The sequence below is a fragment of the Pituophis catenifer genome, unplaced genomic scaffold (genome assembly GCF_029215685.1).
Source record: "Pituophis catenifer annectens isolate HBS135680 unplaced genomic scaffold, rPitCat1.0.hap2 SCAF_1, whole genome shotgun sequence".
Classification (NCBI taxonomy): Eukaryota; Metazoa; Chordata; class Lepidosauria; order Squamata; family Colubridae; genus Pituophis; species Pituophis catenifer.
In genome coordinates, this window is record NW_027256881.1 from 20,965,146 (window position 1) to 20,982,870 (window position 17,725).

The following is a 17,725-nucleotide window of genomic DNA, read 5'->3' on the forward strand; positions in this document are numbered from 1 at the left end:
TCAAGAATGATGCCCTCCCCAGCTCAGACTGAAAAACCAGATGAGCACATAGTAATTACAGGTAGTCAGCAATTGTTCGAAGTTCCAACAGACCTCCCTAGAGCTACTTAGGACCTGGTTTCAAAGTTCTAACAGTTGTCCCCCCTTCAGTCACATTATTGCAATGGGGTGCTTGGCAGCTGGTCTGCATTCATGGCCATTGGTAGCATCCTGTGGTCACGTGATGGAGATTTACAATGTTTTTTTTGCCAAAAACTGGCATTTACTTTCTATTTCCAGATAAAAATACCCAATAGATAACAATAGGTTCACTTAATCAACTTTCGTTTACTTAACCACTGCATTAACAGAACAGAATAACAGATTTGGAAGGGACCTTGGAGGTCTTCTAGTCCAACCCCCTGCTCAGGCAGGATACCCTATACCAGCGATGGTGAAATTTTTCGGCACTGAATGCCCAAGCTGAAATATGTGTGTGCGTGCGCATGCGCACACATGCACTGGAGCGCACATACCAGAATGCGGGAAACCCAAAGACCAACTGGCTAATGCACATGCGCGTGCCAGCCACCTGGTCTTCGTGTTTCCGGCGCACCGGCCAGCTGGCGCCAGAGCGCCGGAAACCCAAAGACTAGCTGGCGATGGCGTGCTTGCCCACAGAGAGGGCTCTGCATGCCATCTCTAGCATGCGTGCCATAGATTCGCCATCACGGCCTTATATTATTTCAGACAAATGGTTGTCCAATCTCTTCTTAAAAACTTCCAGTGTTGGAGCATTCACAACTTCTGGAGGCCAGTTGTTCCACTGATTAATTGTTCTCACTGTCAGGAAATTTTTCCTTAGTTCTAGGTTGCTTCTCTCCTTGATTAGTTTCCATCCGTTGTTTCTTATCTTGCCTTCTGGTGCTTTGAACCATAGCATTTGCTTAACAACTGCTGCCAAAAAATGTCACAAAATTTGTTGCGATCAGTGGTCTGTTTAACAACTGGCACAACTTATGACTGTAATTCCAGGCTGAATTATGGTCATAAATCAAGGACTACTCAAACTTACAAGCTTTTTCATCCATGATCAAATGATGAATCAGTGATGTTTTTAGTTTCCCCCTAGCTTGATGAAGATTAATGGGCTGAGCTGCATTGGGCTTATGAACCTAGAATTTTGTCCTTAATACTTAACATGTTTTAAACAGTCAAGCAAGGATGAATTTTTAATGCATGCTCAGGTTTGGGAGAGATAATTTAGCTAATGAAGGAGATCCAGATATACATATTTCATAAGGGAATTAAATAAGAGGAATATGGATCTGTTTGACTATTTATTAGCTTCGTTCAAGTTAATTAAATTCTCATGGAGAGAAAAAGGAAATTTGATGGTTAGGATATTGCAAAAGATTATTCCAGTTCTGAAACATGAGAAGATTAAAGAAGATTATGAGGATATAGGAAATGTTCAGATAATAAATTCTGCTTGGCTAAAGACAAATGTTACTTACGCCACCAGACTAACCAGCCTGAAGATTTCTCAGCAAACATAGCCACAAGGTGGTGCTCTTGTAATTTGTTAGATGTAGGATTTCCTAAGGATCAACATTCCTTCTTTGCCTTCTTTTTGGCAAGCCTTAGAAAAATCATGAAACTAAACTAGGTATTATATTTATTTTGCAGTTCCAAGCAAACAATTATCCACTATCATCACTTTGATAAAAAGTTAACCATATCATCCCAAAGGTGCTTTTTCAAAAGGTGACTGGACTTTGTTTTTCCTTGAAGACCTTTCGTTTCTCATTCAAGCTTCATTCAGCTCTCTGAAGCAGTATATGAGTCTATGAACTGAAGAAGCTCCTTGGATGAGAAGCGAAACATCTAGCTGCCTTTTGAAAAAGCACCTTTGGCTTTTTTAGGCTTGTCATGGGACAAGCATGACCTGGATGACTGAGGATCTCTATAGATATTTAACCATATCATCTCAATTCACAATCCATCTTGTTCACCTAGATTGGCAATTCAGCTTCTAATAAAAAGCTCCTACAAAAAGCTTCTTATTGAATGTATCCCATTTGAAATCCTGCTTCATCCCAGTAAGGTTTCAATTTTATTTTTCTGTTTAATAAGGAACTTTTCTATTTTACTTACTTTACTGGAAATACATATAGCTTTTAGATGTCCATATAATAGGTAATTAGTTATTGGACATATTAACTATTAATTATTCTTCTTAACCTATTGCCTTCCAGGTATCTTCCAAAAACTTACTCAAAACTTTTCTACCATAGCTTGGAATTCAAGGAGTTGCAATCCCAAGATTTCTGGAAAGAATTCTTTACAACTTGCTACAAGTTGTTTTCAGATAATAAATATAGTATTGAAGATGATATCTGCTTTGTAGTAATTAAGTTAAGACTTTGCTTGAGCATCTTTAACTTACCTTTCCTTGATATGCAAATTTTAGTGGTGGAAGTTGAGCAGTGAAATTCTTGCTCCTTTTCTCATTATATGTCACACCTATTTAACATCTACATGAACCTCCTGAGAAAGTTCGTCCTTGGTTCAGGGTGAAGTGTCATCAACATGCTGTATTGGGCTGATTTAGATTCTTGGGTGTTATTATTTATTATCATTCGATCTTAACTGGTTTTAATTGGGTTTTTATTGTATGTTTTTATCTGTTTATTTGTTTTTACCTGTGTTCGTCGCCCTGAGTCCTTTCGGGAGAAGGGCGGCATATAAATACTTGCAAATAAATAAATAAATAAATAAATAAATAAATAAATAAATAAATGAATGAATGAATGAATGAATGAATGAATGAATGAATGAATGATTGAATAAAGAAAATAAAGAAATAAAAGAAATAGGCCCACATGGTTTACTCTAGCAACTGGGTTTCTCTTAGGGTTTATTCAACCCCATCTGTTACTACATTCTCAGCCCCAAATCCTAACTCTCATATTCAGTTCTTTATCATCTATTGTACAAGAGAATTGGTCTTGAGAATATCTGGTTGATTAAATATCAATGCTCTTGTCTTAGTACTAGATACAGATAGTCCTTGACTTGTAACCACAATTGGGATCAGAATTTCTGTTGTTGAGCAGAAATTGTTGTTAAGTGAGTCGCGGCCAACTTTTTTTTGTCATGGTTAACACAGAAAGGCTAAGCAACTGTAATTGTTCAGTGAATTATACAGGTGTTAAGCAAATTGGGCTTCCCCTATTGACTTTGTCAGAAGCTGGCTGGGAAGAGATTTATATGTGTAATTTTCAAACTCTAATGACCTGGGTCCTATGCTATATGTAAAGTTAGCTGATTTGAATAAAAGTGTATCTTCAGAAAACCAACATGGTAGCACAGTAGTTAGAAAGCAGTATTGCAAGCTGACTCTGCCCATAGTCTGGAGTTCAATCCTGACCGGTTCAAGGTTGACTCAGCCTTCCATCCTTTCGAGGTCGGTAAAATGGGGACCCAGATTGTTGGGAGTAATATGCTGACTCTGTAAACCACTTAGAGAGGGCTGTAAAGCACTATGGAGCAGTATATAAGTCCTATTGCTATTGCTGTTGTATGTTAGGAACATACAGAGTAGTACCCAATTAATTAACTAATATAGCTATTAAGTACAGCTATTAATTTAACCAGGATCTAAAATGGAATGTGATGGTAGCTTATATATAGCATTAAGATTTTGAAAGTATTCAGGCAGAATTTTCCCACAATTTGTGGAGGAGGGTGGAAGGAAATAAGTCTTTAGAGATAAATAATATTAATAGAAAAATATTTATTAACACAAATATTTTTTCGGTTTGATGTCTATTACAACATTCAAATACATAAACATATTCAAAGTTCTTTATCTTGCACTTTTTTCATAAATAAAATAATTACTAGGAGTGAACATTCATTCCTCATATAAAATAGTTTAAATATTTTAAAATAATTTCCTGAGATTTAAAGTGCAGTTGCACCTGGAGAATTGCTTGATTAAGCAAGTATGTATACAATTGTGTTATGCCCTTCAGTTTTCATCTCTTCTAATATGTCGCAGTTGCGTTCACTGTTCTGTTCATTTTCAAGTATTTCATATAATCTTGGACCCACTGTTCAGAGGGATTGGTACACATCTGTAGTTTTTTCCGTGTGATGAACCTGGAGGGAATAATAAGAATAACAAAAATTATACCTTCCAATTTTATTATCACCCCAATTGCACTGCTTTCCATTGGCTTTTTTTATCACACATTCTGCTTCACCTGAACTCTAATTTCCAAGATTTCCTAACTGTTTTCCCTTAAATTATTCCACGCAGCAATTATGCTAAGCATGGAAGGTAGCATATATGGTTTCAAGCACCTAATCCTCAAACTTTAATCTGGAAAACATGACTTCCTCCCTGAAATACTACAAATTACATAATTTCATTAGGACAACCATCCCAAATTGGGATCCTCAGCTATATTGATTTGACCTCCCAGAATCCCCATGCTTCACCATAATGGTTACTCTGGCCATTCTGATTGCTGAAAGTACTTACTTCTGGAAAGCACCATATTGATGATGATGATGCATTAGAAAATGTAGCAATATTTCTCAGAATTAAAAAAAGACCAAGGTTTGCTATCTCATCAATTTACATAAAGCACTAAACCAGGTATATTTCAGCTATGTTTAAAATAAATCAGTTAGTTGGTTTTTCAAAATAAACTAAGCTAACACTGTATGGATTTGTATGTCACTGTATGGATTTCCCTGAGGTGCAAACCCTGTTAATATATTAATATAGATCAATGCAAGAAATGTCTTGTTATATCTGTTTTATTACTGACCACTGGATAATACTGTCTTATATCTCTTTTTAATACTCTTCCTGCCCTTACCAAAATAGTAGGAACTATATTCCATACATCCAGTAAAATGTATGGTTATTTAGAAAAGCTTATGTGAAAATTAATTTCCTAATATTGTTTCTAAGTTGTGGGGTGTACTTTCTTTTCACTTTCAGGAAAAAAAGTTAAAAAACACCCTCTTGAGCTACGTTTTTAGCTTCTGTGAATAACACTTTGTTTTATTTATTGCTTTTAATTGATTTAAATTTGTTTTAGATGCTTAGCCCTTTATTGGCTTATGGGCAAAAAAAATGGGGGTTGGTTATAGCAGTATATGCACATAATAACTTGATAATAAGACTTCATTGTTTTTGTTGCAAGACCGTAATAGAGCTACTCCCTTTCTTTCTCCTTTTTCATATTGTAAAATATTAGTGAGCTCTATATATCAGCTCTTTGCCTCTAAACGTCAATGATCAAATTTCAGGAGAATTTGGAAGTCACCTGCAGCATATGGATTATGTTAATTATCCTTGCTCTAGTAGGTACATTTACAAAGAAGTAGTGAGGATGCTTTAGCCCGTACACACTATACCTGCTCTATGCCCAACAGCTGAAATTGCTGTGGAATTGATACTTACACAACAGCTGGCTGAGAGCATTGGCCATTTGTTTCATAGAAATCAATCACAAGATTACGTGGAATCTTCTTTTTTGAATATTTGAAGCAGCAGGAGATTGGGGGATAAGATGCTATGGGAGGAAATGAAAACGCAAGTAAGTGGAAGAACAATTTTTGATTTCTGCAATAAAAGACAATAAGGCTTGTACTTGTCAAGAACTCATTTGGGTTTTTTTTTTTACTCTGGAATCCTGGGACTCCAGAATAAATGTAAGAAGAGGGCTAATTATTCAGCAATGATGGAAGAGACACTCTGCATTAAGGCTTCCAAAGGTTTTTTTCCCCCTTTCCTTACATAAACAAGTTTATCAGAAAGTCTTCAAGGTCTGGTCAGAAGCCCTTTTCTTCAACACCATGGTAACTTCCAACAATCATTGAATGAATGGTAATTACTTGAAGACAGGTTTTCCTGAACTCCTCCTTTGATCAATAGTTCCAAAGAGCTGCAATCACCCTTTGATCATGAAACAGGGGGGGAAGGAAATCAGTGGGCCTGTTTTGACAAAGAGGTTCTCAAACAACTTTCCCTTTCTTAGAGGCGGGGAGAAGCTGTGGTTTTTAAAGAGAAGGAAAAGTGGTTTGGGGCTTGAGACTTTCAAGAAAAGACTGGACTGCCATTTGTAAGAAATGGTGTAGGGTCTCCTGCCTGTTGGAGACCCTTGGACTAGATGACCTATAAAGTCCCTTCCAACTCTGCTAATCCGCTCCCCGCCCACTCAAGGTTTTCTCTTCCACCCTGTCACCTCGGGACAACAGGAAAGCGACAGACCCCTTCTTCATCCCTTTCTTTCCCCCCCCTCCCTTTTTTCCCAGACTTGCCCAGACTGACCTAGAATCGAAGAACTCAGCACCAGAACCAGCAGGGCCAGAGAGGCGGCAGTCTGAGTGGAAGCGCGCATGGTGGCCGAAGGTATATAGGAGAAGCGAGGTTGGCTGCTGAGAGATCCTGGAAAGCGTGTGAAGGTCTCCATGGTCCCCTTGGCTTATATGGTGGTTTCTAAGAGGGCGGAGAGAAGGTCGGGAATTCCAAGAGTGAGCTCACTTCGAAAACTCCACCTTATTCAGCAAAGGGGCGGGGCTGAGGATTTGATGAGACAAATCTGCCGACCGTCGCCAGTCCGTACTTGCGCAATCCTGGGAAAGCGTCGCTCTCCCCTTCACTCGTGAGGGGGGGGGGGGCGCAGCGGCTTCTCTTCGTTTTGCATTCCAGGTTGAGCAATCCCGTGCGTGCACGTTCTCGGAGGGGATTTTGGGGTGGGCATTGCTGGGACTGGGGGGAAGGCCGGGGGAGAATTTAAATGTGCCGGGGGGGGGGGATGCTATCTGATGAGATCGCGCACCTTTGGCTTTTTTAGGCTTGTCATGGGACAAGCATGACCTGGATGACTGAGGATCTCTATAGATATTTAACCATATCATCTCAATTCACAATCCATCTTGTTCACCTAGATTGGCAATTCAGCTTCTAATAAAAAGCTCCTACAAAAAGCTTCTTATTGAATGTATCCCGTTTGAAATCCTGCTTCATCCCAGTAAGGTTTCATTTGTGTTTTCTGTTTAATAAGGAACTTTTGTATTTTACTTACTTTACTGGAAATGCATATAGCTTTTAGATGTCCATATAATAGGTAATTAGTTATTGGACATGTTCAGAATCATAAAGCAGATGCATTTATATCAGTGTTTTCCAAACTTGGCAACTTTAAGATATGTGAACTTCAGTTCTCAGAATTTCCTTGTTGGGGAATTCTGAGAGTTGGTCCACAGATCTTAAAGTTACCAAGTTTGAAAAATCCTGATGTATACAAAATGCAAAGCTTAGCTTTAAACTTGTTAATGTGTGTATGCATGTGCATCTTAGATTTACAGCAAATCTCAATTGTTTATTTATGGTTCAGTGTTTTATTCAGCCAATAAAATAGATTAATTCAATTGCCAGATTAAATGTGTGTTTCTTTGTCACATCAATCTTAGATGTAACTAGTGTCATCACTTAAGCCATGGGTGTCAAACTCACTGTGTCACATCGTCATCACATGACTTTTGCAATGTTTTTCCCATTCATGGAGCTGGGGCATGACCTACATGTGACACCCCAGATTGACATCCCTGACTTAAGCGATCTTAACTATTCTTCTTAACCTATTGCCTTCCAGGTATCTTCCAAAAACTTACTCAAAACTTTTCTACCATAGCTTGGAATTTAAGGAGTTGCAATCCCAAAATTTCTGGAAAGAATTCTTTACAACTTGCTACAAGTTGTTTTCAGATAATAAATATAGTATTGAAGATAATATCTGCTTTGTAGTAATTAAGTTAAGACTTTGCTTGAGCATCTTTAACTTACCTTTCCTTGATATGCAAATTTTAGTGGTGGAAGTTGAGCAGTGAAATTCTTGCTCCTTTTCTCATTATATGTCACACCTATTTAACATCTACATGAACCTCCTGAGAAAGTTCGTCCTTGGTTCAGGGTGAAGTGTCATCAACATGCTGATAGGTTATATGTATAGTTCTCAAATTGTGTGCCGCAATGCCCCAGGCAAAGTCACAGGGATGCTGTGGGATATTTTGCTACTTAATAAATGGAGCTCAGCTGTTTGTGAGTTTGCTGTGCTGCCCCGGGACACTCCAGCACACAATTGAGATACCAGGAAGAATGCTATGAACCAAGAAAATTTCAGAACTCTGAATCATTTACATCCAGAATCAAACAGGAGATCCAGCAAATGTCCTTATCAATTGGATACTGCAAGGATCTGGATGGGACAAACAAGATGAAGCTAAAAGTTAAGAAAATGAAATCTTGACAGGCGGTTGGCTCTGGGGAGGGTTACACACTTTCTCCAAAGAGCAAATCTACAACTTGTTTGCTCCTGAAACAGCAGCTCCACTTAGATCAGCAGTTGGAAACTGTCCCCAGGATTGTGCTAATGCTCAGCTGTGTCCATTTTTATGCAAGAGGCCATCATTGCTTAATAATTGCGTTATTGCAAGTCACTCTATATTGGGCTGCTCTTGAATACTGCCAAGAAAGTGGAGTTGGTACAAAATATAATGGTTTGCATCGGACGGACCAAGTCAACAAAACATACTTTCTGTGAATGATGCATTGGCTTCCAGTAAGTTTCCAAATACAATTTGAGGTAGTTCAAGTATAAAGACCTACAAAGCAACAGACCAGGTTTTTATGGGACTGTCTCCTTCAAGTTGACTCTGGCTAACTTGTCTGTTCTGCTAAGAGGAGATGTTCCAGATTCCCTCAGTTTAGGAGAAGGGTGTCAGGGTCCAGAAGCAACATTTATTTATTTATTTATTTGTTTGTTTGTTTGTTTGTTTATTTCGATTTATATGCCGCCTTTCTCCCTAGGGACTCAAGGCGGCTTACAAAATGACAACTTCAATACAAATCACAATACAATACCAAATTAAAATCAGTAACCCAATTAAAAAACGATTTAAAATTATACCCCCAAACGGATCAGTTTAATGGGCGGAAGAGCCACATCTTCAGCTTGCGACGGAAGGAAAGAAGGTTGGGGCTGTCCTGAGCTCAGTGGGCAATCCATTCCAGAGGGTCGGGGCTCCCACAGAGAATGCCCTCCCCCTGGGGGTCGTCAGCCGACATTGTTTGGCCGACGGCACCCTGAGGAGGCCGACTCTGTGAGAGCGCACAGGACGATGGGAGAACGGCTGGAGATGGTCCTGCAAGTACCCCGGGCCTAAGCCACGAAGGGCTTTATAGGTGAGCACCAGCACCTTGAAACGTATCCGGAGTGCCACCGGTAGCCAGTGCAGCTCACGCAGGAGAGGTGTTACACGGGAGTATCTAGACGCCCCCGTAACTACCCGCACGGCTGCATTTTGGACTAGCTGAAGCCTCCAGACACATCCCAAGGGCAGCCCCATGTAGAGGGTGTTACAGTAGTCCAACCTAGAGGTAACAAGGGCGTGAGTGACCGTGGCGAGGGCATCCCGGTCTAGGAACGGACGCAACTGGCGCACAAGACGGACCTGTGCGAAGGCCCCCCTGGTTACGGCCGTCAGATGTCATCTAAAGACAGCCGAGAATCCAGGAGGACACCCAAGTTGCGGACCCTATCGGAGGGAGCAAGGGTTTCACCTCCGATCGTTAAGGATGGAACCTCCAGATCCCGGGATGCCGGCATCCACAACCACTCAGTCTTGGAAGGGTTGAGTCCAAGCCTGTTCCTCCCCATCCAAACCCGCACCGCTTCCAGGCAGTGGGACATCACGGAAAGGGCATCCCTAGGGTGTTCAGGGGTGGAAATGTAAAGCTGGGTATCATCAGCATATTGATGATACCTCACCCCAAAACCACGGATGATCTCACCCAGCGGTTTCATATAGATATTAAAGAGCAGAGGAGAGAGAACCGAGCCCTGAGGCACCCCACAAGTGAGAGGCCTCTGGGAGGATCCCTGACCCCCCGCCCAAACAGACTGCAGACGGCCCGAGAGACAGGAGGAGAACCACTGTAAAACAGTGCCTCCTAACCCTATCCCCCTGAGCCGCTGCAGTTGTACCAACTGTGCAATATGCTGCCCCCTTTAGATTTTTAGTCACTTTACCAAACCTTTGTTTCTGAACCTATTGGTAGTAGGCTACTTAAAATTTTACTGTTCTTTTAAGAGTTACCCTTATTTGTGGCATTATCAGAAACTACTCAAGGAGAAAAGCAATCTGGAATTAAGGAGAAATTTCCTGACATTGAGAACAATTAACCAGTGGAACAACTTGCCTTCAGAAATTGTGGGTGCACCATCACTGGAGGTTTTTAAGAAGAGGCTGGACAGCCATTTGTCTGAAGTGATATCGGATCTCTTGTTTGAGCAGAGAATTGGACTAAAAGACCTCCAAGGTCCCTTCCAACTCTTTTATTTTGTTATTCTGTTTTTTATTAATTGATAGAAATAGCTAAAATACATACATCTGATGATGCTCTGGAGAACCCGAAAGCTTTTTCAACGACTTCTCTTATTTCACATGATTTAATATAACAAAGATGTTACCCCATAAGCCATTTTGAGGCTATTTCTTACAGATCACCAGGACCTGGTTTGCTTTTAATCTGTCAGCAAATTTAAGAATGCAGTGAATAATATTAAGTTCTGTAGATGGTCCTTCACATCAAAAGGCAGAATTTCACATCAAAAGAAGCTACAGGGGGAAAAAATCAGCCTTTAAAATGGTAACACACTTTTTGTAAGGGAAAGCATCAAAATTCTTTGGAGAAGTGTATGGAGAGATAAAGTCTTGGTAAGAGGGAATGTAATTTAAAGTAATTACAAATGAGTTAGTGAGGCAATCATCTGTAATAATTTCTCTGAGGGTTAAGCCAGAGATTCTAGATATAAAAAGTACCAGAAGTACCCATTGGCTTGGAGAAATTGCAAGGAGTAGGGTGGGCCAATTCATGAAGCAAAAACAAGAATTGTTATAAGGAAATGTTGGCTTTGGTGGCTATATGGATCCTTTGTGTTCAGAGAGTCTATCTCTAAACCAGATGCTAGGATGAGAAAAAAAGTTTTCTTCATCTTTTGCTTGAAGGGTTGTCCCCCCCTCATTGGTTATTGTGGGAAAACAATAACTGACATCCAGGGATAGGGCGTTCTCTGTGGGCGCCCCTGCCCTCTGGAACGAGTTACCCATCGAGCTCCGGGCGGCACCTGATCTCCGTTCCTTCCATCGGGGCCTGACGGCTATTCCAACAAATGGGCTGATTTAGATTCTTGGATGTTATTATTTATTATCATTCGATCTTAACTGGTTTTAATTGGGTTTTTATTGTATGTTTTTATCTGTTTATTTGTTTTTACCTGTGTTCGCTGCCCTGAGTCCTTTCGGGAGAAGGGCGGCATATAAATACTTGCAAATAAATAAATAAATAAATAAATAAAAGGCCCACATGGTTTACTCTAGCAACTGGGTTTCTATTAGGGTTTATTCAACCCCATCTGTTACTACGTTCTCAGCCCCAAATCCTAACTCTCATATTCAGTTCTTTATCATCTATTGTACAAGAGAATTGGTCTTGAGAATATCTGGTTGATTAAATATCAATGCTCTTGTCTTAGTACTAGATACAGATAGTCCTTGACTTGTGACCACAATTGGGATCAGAATTTTTGTTGTTGAGCAGAAATTGTTATTAAGGGAGTCACGGCCAACCTTTTTTTGTCATGGTTAACACAGAAAGGCTAAGCAACTGTAATTGTTCAGTGAATTATATAGATGTTAAGCAAATTGGGCTTCCTCTATTGACTTTGTCAGAAGCTGGCTGGGAAGATTGCAAATGGTAAAACAGGACTCTGGAATGCCACAATCATGGTAAATACATTTGCTAAGCACTTGAATTTTGATCATGTGATTGTGGGGATGCTACGGTGGTTATAAAGGCAAGAACCTGGTTGAAAGTTACCTTTTTCAATGCTGTTGTAACTCTGAATAGTCGCTAAATGAATGATTTTAAGTTGCAGACTACCTATATAAACATTTTACAGATTTATATGTATAATTTTCAAACTCTAATGACCTAGGTTCTATGCTATATGTAAAGTTAGCTGATTTGAATAAAAGTGTATCTTCAGAAAACCAACATGGTAGCACAGTAGTTAGAAAGCAGTATTGCAAGCTGACTCTGCCCATAGTCTGGAGTTCAATCCTGACCGGTTCAAGGTTGACTCAGCCTTCCATCCTTTCGAGGTCGGTAAAATGAGGACCGAGATTGTTGGGAGTAATATGCTGACTCTGTAAACCACTTAGAGAGGGCTGTAAAGCACTATGGAGCAGTATATAAGTCTAAGTCCTATTGCTATTGCTGTTGTATGCTAGGAACATACAGAATAGTACTCAATTAATTAACTAATATAGCTATTAAGTACAGCTATTAATTTAACCAGGATCTAAAATGGAATGTGATCGTGTAAAGAGTGTGGTAGCTTATATATAGCATTAAGATTTTGAAAGTATTCAGGCAGAATTTTCCCACAATTTGTGGAGGAGGGTGGAAGGAAATACCCGTATTTTCTGGCGTATAAAACGACTTTTTAACACATGAAAATCTTCTCAAAAGTCAGGGGTCGTCTTATACGCCAAGTGTCGTTCTCCTGTAACCAGGCAGACCAGCTCGAAAGGTTCTGACGAGCCTTAAATGGCTCTGACGATCCAAGCTCTGACGATCTGCTAATCAGGCAACTCCGCTGGGATCGCCAGAGCCAGGGAGAAGGAAAAAAGTTTTCCCCCTCCAGCTTGCTTACCTTAGCTGCTTGCCTTGCTTCACTTTGCCTTCCTTCGCTTGCCTGAATCCATTCCATCAGCAAGCAACTCCCTGCCTGCAATCAAGCAGGCAGGGAGTTGTGGACTTCAACTCCCAGAATTCCTCAGCCAGCAAAGCAAAGCTGGCTGAGGAATACTGGGAGTTGAAGTCTACAAGTCTTAAAGTTGCCAAGGTTGGAGACCCCTGTTCTATTGGGTAAGTTTTTTTCCCCTTTGGGATCTTTAAAAAAAATAGTTAATTGGGGGTTTTTTTAGTTGTTCTTTTTTAGACCTAGCCATTTAAAGTTTAGGAAGTTTTAAATTTAGCTTTCATATAAAAATAAAAATAAAATAAAATAATATTTGTGCAGCTTTCTGAGATTTAGTGTGTTTTTGTAGTGTTTCACTCTAAATACACAAACACACAAAATCTCACAAAGCTGTATGTGGAATTTTGTGTGTGTAAAGTGTGAAAGTTGGGGGTTTGGGCTTTTTGTGGCTGTGTGAGGTTCCTGCTTGTTGCAGGGGCCATTTTGGGTCTAGCACAGCTGCTTTTACATTGTGGGTGAGCCAGTTGTGTTGTGTTGTGTTGTGTTGTGTTGTGTGTGTGTAAAGTGTGAAAGTTGTTTTTTTGGGCTTTTTGTGGCTGTGTGAGGTTCCTGCTTGTTGCAGGGGCCTGCTTGTAGCTGAGTCTAGCACAGCTGCTTTTACATTGTGGGTGAGCCAGTTGATGTTTTTTAATTTTTATTTGGTGTGCGTTGGAAGAGGGGTAGTCTTATACGGCGAGTATAGCCCAAACCCTATATTTTAACAGGAAAATGAGGGGGTCGTCTTATATGCCCAGTCGTCTTATACGCCGGAAAATACGGTAAGTCTTTAGAGATAAATATTAATAGAAAAATATTTATTAACATAAATATTTTTTCGGTTTGATGTCTATTACAACACTCAAATACATAAACATATTCAAAGTTCTTTATCTTGCACTTTTTTCATAAATAAAATAATTACTAGGAGTGAACATTCATTCCCCAAATAAAATAGTTTAAATATTTTAAAATAATTTCCTTAGATTTAAAGTGCAGTTGCACCTGGAGAATTGCTTGATTAAGCAAATATGTATACAATTGTTTTATGCCCTTCAGTTTTCATCTCTTCTATTATGTCGCAGTTGCGCGCACTGTTCTGTTCGCTTTCAAGTAATTCATATAATCTTGGACCCACTGCTCAGAGGGATCGGTACACATCTGTCGTTTTTTCTGTGTGATGAACCTGGAGGGAATAATAAGAATAACAAAAATTATACCTTCCAATTTTATTATCACCCCAATTGCACTGCTTTCCATTGGCTTTTTTTATCACACATTCTGCTTCACCTGAACTCTAATTTCCAAGATTTCCTAACTGTTTTCCCTTAAATTATTCCACGCAGCAATTATGCTAAGCATGGAAGGTAGCATATATGGTTTCAAGCACCTAATCCTCAAACTTTAATCTGGAAAACATGACTTCCTCCCTGAAATACTACAAATTACATAATTTCATTAGGACAACCATCCCAAATTGGGATCCTCAGCTATATTGATTTGACCTCCCAGAATCCCCATGCTTCACCATAATGGTTACTCTGGCCATTCTGATTGCTGAAAGTACTTACTTCTGGAAAGCACCATATTGATGATGATGATGATGCATTAGAAAATGTAGCAATATTTCTCAGAATTAAAAAAAGACCAAGGTTTGCTATCTCATCAATTTACATAAAGCACTAAACCAGGTATATTTCAGCCATGTTTAAAATAAATCAGTTAGTTGGTTTTTCAAAATAAACTAAGCTAACACTGTATGGATTTGTATGTCACTGTATGGATTTCCCTGATGTGCAAACCCTGTTAATGTATTAATATAGATCAATGCAAGAAATGTCTTGTTATATCTGTTTTATTACTGACCACTGGATAATACTGTCTTATATCTCTTTTTAATACTCTTCCTGCCCTTACCAAAATAGTAGGAACTATATTCCATACATCCAGTAAAATGTATGGTTATTTAGAAAAGCTTATGTGAAAATTATTTTCCTAATATTGTTTCTAAGTTGTGGGGTGTACTTTCTTTTCCCTTTCAGGAAAAAAAGTTTAAAAACACCCTCTTGAGCTACATTTTTAGCTTCTGTGAATAACACTTTGTTTTATTTATTGCTTTTAATTGATTTAAATTTGTTTTAGATGCTTAGCCCTTTATTGGCTTATGGGCAAAAAAAATGGGGGTTGGTTATAGCAGTATATGCACATAATAACTTGATAATAAGACTTCATTGTTTTTGTTGCAAGACCGTAATAGAGCTACTCCCTTTCTTTCTCCTTTTTCATATTGTAAAATATTAGTGAGCAATATTTATTTTATTTATTTATTTAATTTAAATTTGTATACCGCCCTTCTCCTAGTGGACTCAGGGCGGTGCACAGCCAAGTAAAAAACATCCAACAAAAAAATTTAAAAATTTAAAAGAATTATACCCTTTGGCCAAAAATTTAAGAACTTTACGACTAAAACCCATTAAACAATTAAAAATCTAATATCTCAAAAACGGGGGGGGGGGGGGGGGGGGTCACGCCAGCCCTGCTTGATGGAAGAGAAAAGTTTTTAGGGCACGGCGAACAGCCCGGAGATCTGATATCCTCCGTATCTCCGGGGGCAAATCGTTCCAGAGGGCAGGTGCTGCCACAGAGAAGGCCCTCCCTCTGGGGGTCGCCAGCCGACACTGCCTAGCTGACGGCACCCTGAGGAGTCCCTCTCTGTGGGAGCGTACTGGCCGGTGGGAGGCTATTGACGGCAGAAGGCGGTCCCGCAAATACCCAGGTCCGATGCCATGGAGCGCTTTAAAGGTGGTAACCAGTACCTTGAAGCGCACCCGGAAGTCCACCGGGAGCCAATGCAGCTCATGCAGGAGAGGTGTCACATATATCAGCTCTTTGCCTCTAAATGTCAATTATCAAATTTCAGGAGAATTTGGAAGTCACCTGCAGCATATGGATTATGTTAATTATGCTTGCTCTAGTAGGTACATTTACAAAGAAGTAGTGAGGATGCTTTAGCCCGTACACACTATACCTGCTCTATGCCCGACAGCTGAAATTGCTGTGGAATTGATACTTACACAACAGCTGGCTGAGAGCATGTGCCTTCTGTTTCATAGAAATCAATCACAAGATTACGTGGAATCATCTTTTTTGAATAGCTGAAGCAGCAGATGAGTGGGGGATAAGATGCTATGGGAGGAAATGAAAACGCAAGTAAGTGGAAGAACAATTTTTGATTTCTGCAATAAAAGACAATAAGGCTTGTACTTGTCAAGAACTCGTTTGTTTGGGGTATTTTTTTTTTCCTCTGGAATCCTGGGACTCCAGAATAAATGCAAGAAGAGGGCTAATTATTCAGCAATGATGGAAGAGACACTCTGCATCAAGGCTTCCAAAGGTTTTTTTTCCCCTTTCCTTACATAAACAAGCTTATCAGAAAGTCTTCAAGGTCTGGTCAGAAGCCCTTTTCTTCAACACCATGGTAACTTCCAACAATCATTGAATGAATGGTAATTACTTGAAGATAGGTTTTCCTGTCTTTCCTCCTTTGATCAATAGTTCCAAAGAGCTGCAATCACCCTTTGATCATTAAATAGGGGGGGAAGGAAATCAGTGGGCCTGTTTCAGGGGTGGGTTCCAAATTTTTTTACTACCGGTTCTGTGGGCGCGGCTTATTTTATGGGTGTGGCTTGGAGGTCATGTGACTAGGTGGGTGTGGCTAGCTGGTCAGTCATTTCTGGAAGGTCCTTGAACTTACGACCAGTCCTCGCACTTACGACCCGACTCATTTGTTTGCTTTTAACATTGATCAGCTGTAGGATGGCCCTTTGAAGCCCGGCGGCAAGAGTTTAAACAGTTTTTTTCCCTCTAGTCATCAGGTGGGACTCAGGAGGCAGCAATAGTTTGGGGGTGGGACCAAATAAAAGGTAAGAATAACGTGGGTGGGTGGGTGGGGAAGAACCGGTTCAGTGATGTCATATTATCACCGCTACCGGCTTGGCCGAACCGGACAGAACCGGGAGGAACCCACCACTGGCCTGTTTTGAGAAAGAGGTTCTCAAACAACTTTCCCTTTCTTAGAAGCGGGGAGAAGCTGTGGTTTTTAAAGAGAAGGAAAAGTGGTTTGGGGCTTGAGACTTTCAAGAAAAGACTGGACTGCCATTTGTGAGAAATGGTGTAGGGTCTCCTGCCTGTTGGAGACCCTTGAACTAGATGACCTATAAAATCCCTTCCAACTCTGCTAATCTGTTAAACCGCTCCCCGCCCACTCAAGGTTTTCTCTTCCACCCTGTCATCTCGGGCTCAACAGGAAAGCGACAGACCCCTTCTTCATCCCTTTCTTCCCCCCCTCCTCCCTTTTTTCCCAGACTTTCCCAGGCAGACCTAGAATCGAAGAACTCAGCACCAGAACCAGCAGGGCCAGAGAGGCGGCAGTCTGAGTGGAAGCGCGCATGGTGGCCGAAGGTATATAGGAGAAGCGAAGTTGGCTGCTGAGAGATCCTGGAAAGCGTGTGAAGTCTCCATGGTCCCCTTGGCTTATATGGTGGTTTCCGAGAATGAGCTCACTTCGAAAACTCCACCTTATTCAGCAAAGGGGCGGGGCTGAGGATTTGATGAGACAAATCTGCCGACCGTCGCCAGTCCGTGCTCGCGTCTCGTGCAGTCCTGGGAAAGCGTCGCTCTCCCCTTCACGCGGGAAGCGAGGGGGGGGGGGGGCGCAGGGGGCAGCGGCTTCTCTTCGTTTTGCATTCCAGGCTGAGCAATCCCGTGCATGCACGTTCTCGGAGGGGATTTTGGGGTGGGCATTGCTGGGACTGGGGGGAAGGCCGGGGGAGAATTTAAATGTGCCGGGGGCAGGG

At 40.6% G+C, this 17,725-nt stretch overlaps 2 protein-coding genes across 2 annotated transcripts; both read right to left on the bottom strand.

The window, feature by feature from the left end:
• Window positions 1–3,815: 3,815 nt before the first annotated feature.
• Window positions 3,816–6,447, bottom strand: LOC139318909 (C-C motif chemokine 4-like). The gene is made up of 3 exons (XM_070946578.1): window positions 6,335–6,447; window positions 5,465–5,576; window positions 3,816–4,146 (listed from the first exon to the last, which is right to left on the bottom strand). The coding sequence occupies exons 1-3, from the start codon at window positions 6,402–6,404 to the stop codon at window positions 4,032–4,034; spliced, it is 297 nt and encodes a 98-aa protein (XP_070802679.1). The 5' UTR covers window positions 6,405–6,447; the 3' UTR covers window positions 3,816–4,031.
• A 7,409-nt stretch (window positions 6,448–13,856) lies between these two features.
• LOC139318925 (C-C motif chemokine 4-like) lies at window positions 13,857–17,321 on the bottom strand. Its single transcript, XM_070946579.1, has 3 exons — window positions 17,250–17,321; window positions 15,944–16,055; window positions 13,857–14,055 (listed from the first exon to the last, which is right to left on the bottom strand). Exons 1-3 carry the CDS (start codon window positions 17,317–17,319, stop codon window positions 13,944–13,946), a joined length of 294 nt encoding a protein of 97 aa, XP_070802680.1. The 5' UTR covers window positions 17,320–17,321; the 3' UTR covers window positions 13,857–13,943.
• Between the last annotated feature and the right edge of the window lie 404 nt (window positions 17,322–17,725).

Bases quoted from the DNA above. Each gene is read 5' to 3' on its own strand.
- LOC139318909 (XM_070946578.1), bottom strand. From the start codon at position 6,404: ATGCGCGCTTCCACTCAGACTGCCGCCTCTCTGGCCCTGCTGGTTCTG. The intron at 5,577-6,334 runs GTCAGTCTGGGC...TTCCTCCCATAG, and splicing joins GCTGAGTTCTTCGATTCTAG to CATCTTATCCCCCAATCTCC. The intron at 4,147-5,464 runs GTAAGTATCAAT...TATTCCCTCCAG, and splicing joins TGCTCTCAGCCAGCTGTTGT to GTTCATCACACGGAAAAAAC.
- LOC139318925 (XM_070946579.1), bottom strand. From the start codon at position 17,319: ATGCGCGCTTCCACTCAGACTGCCGCCTCTCTGGCCCTGCTGGTTCTG. The intron at 16,056-17,249 runs GTCTGCCTGGGA...TTCCTCCCATAG, and splicing joins GCTGAGTTCTTCGATTCTAG to CATCTTATCCCCCACTCATC. The intron at 14,056-15,943 runs GTAAGTATCAAT...TATTCCCTCCAG, and splicing joins TGCTCTCAGCCAGCTGTTGT to GTTCATCACACAGAAAAAAC.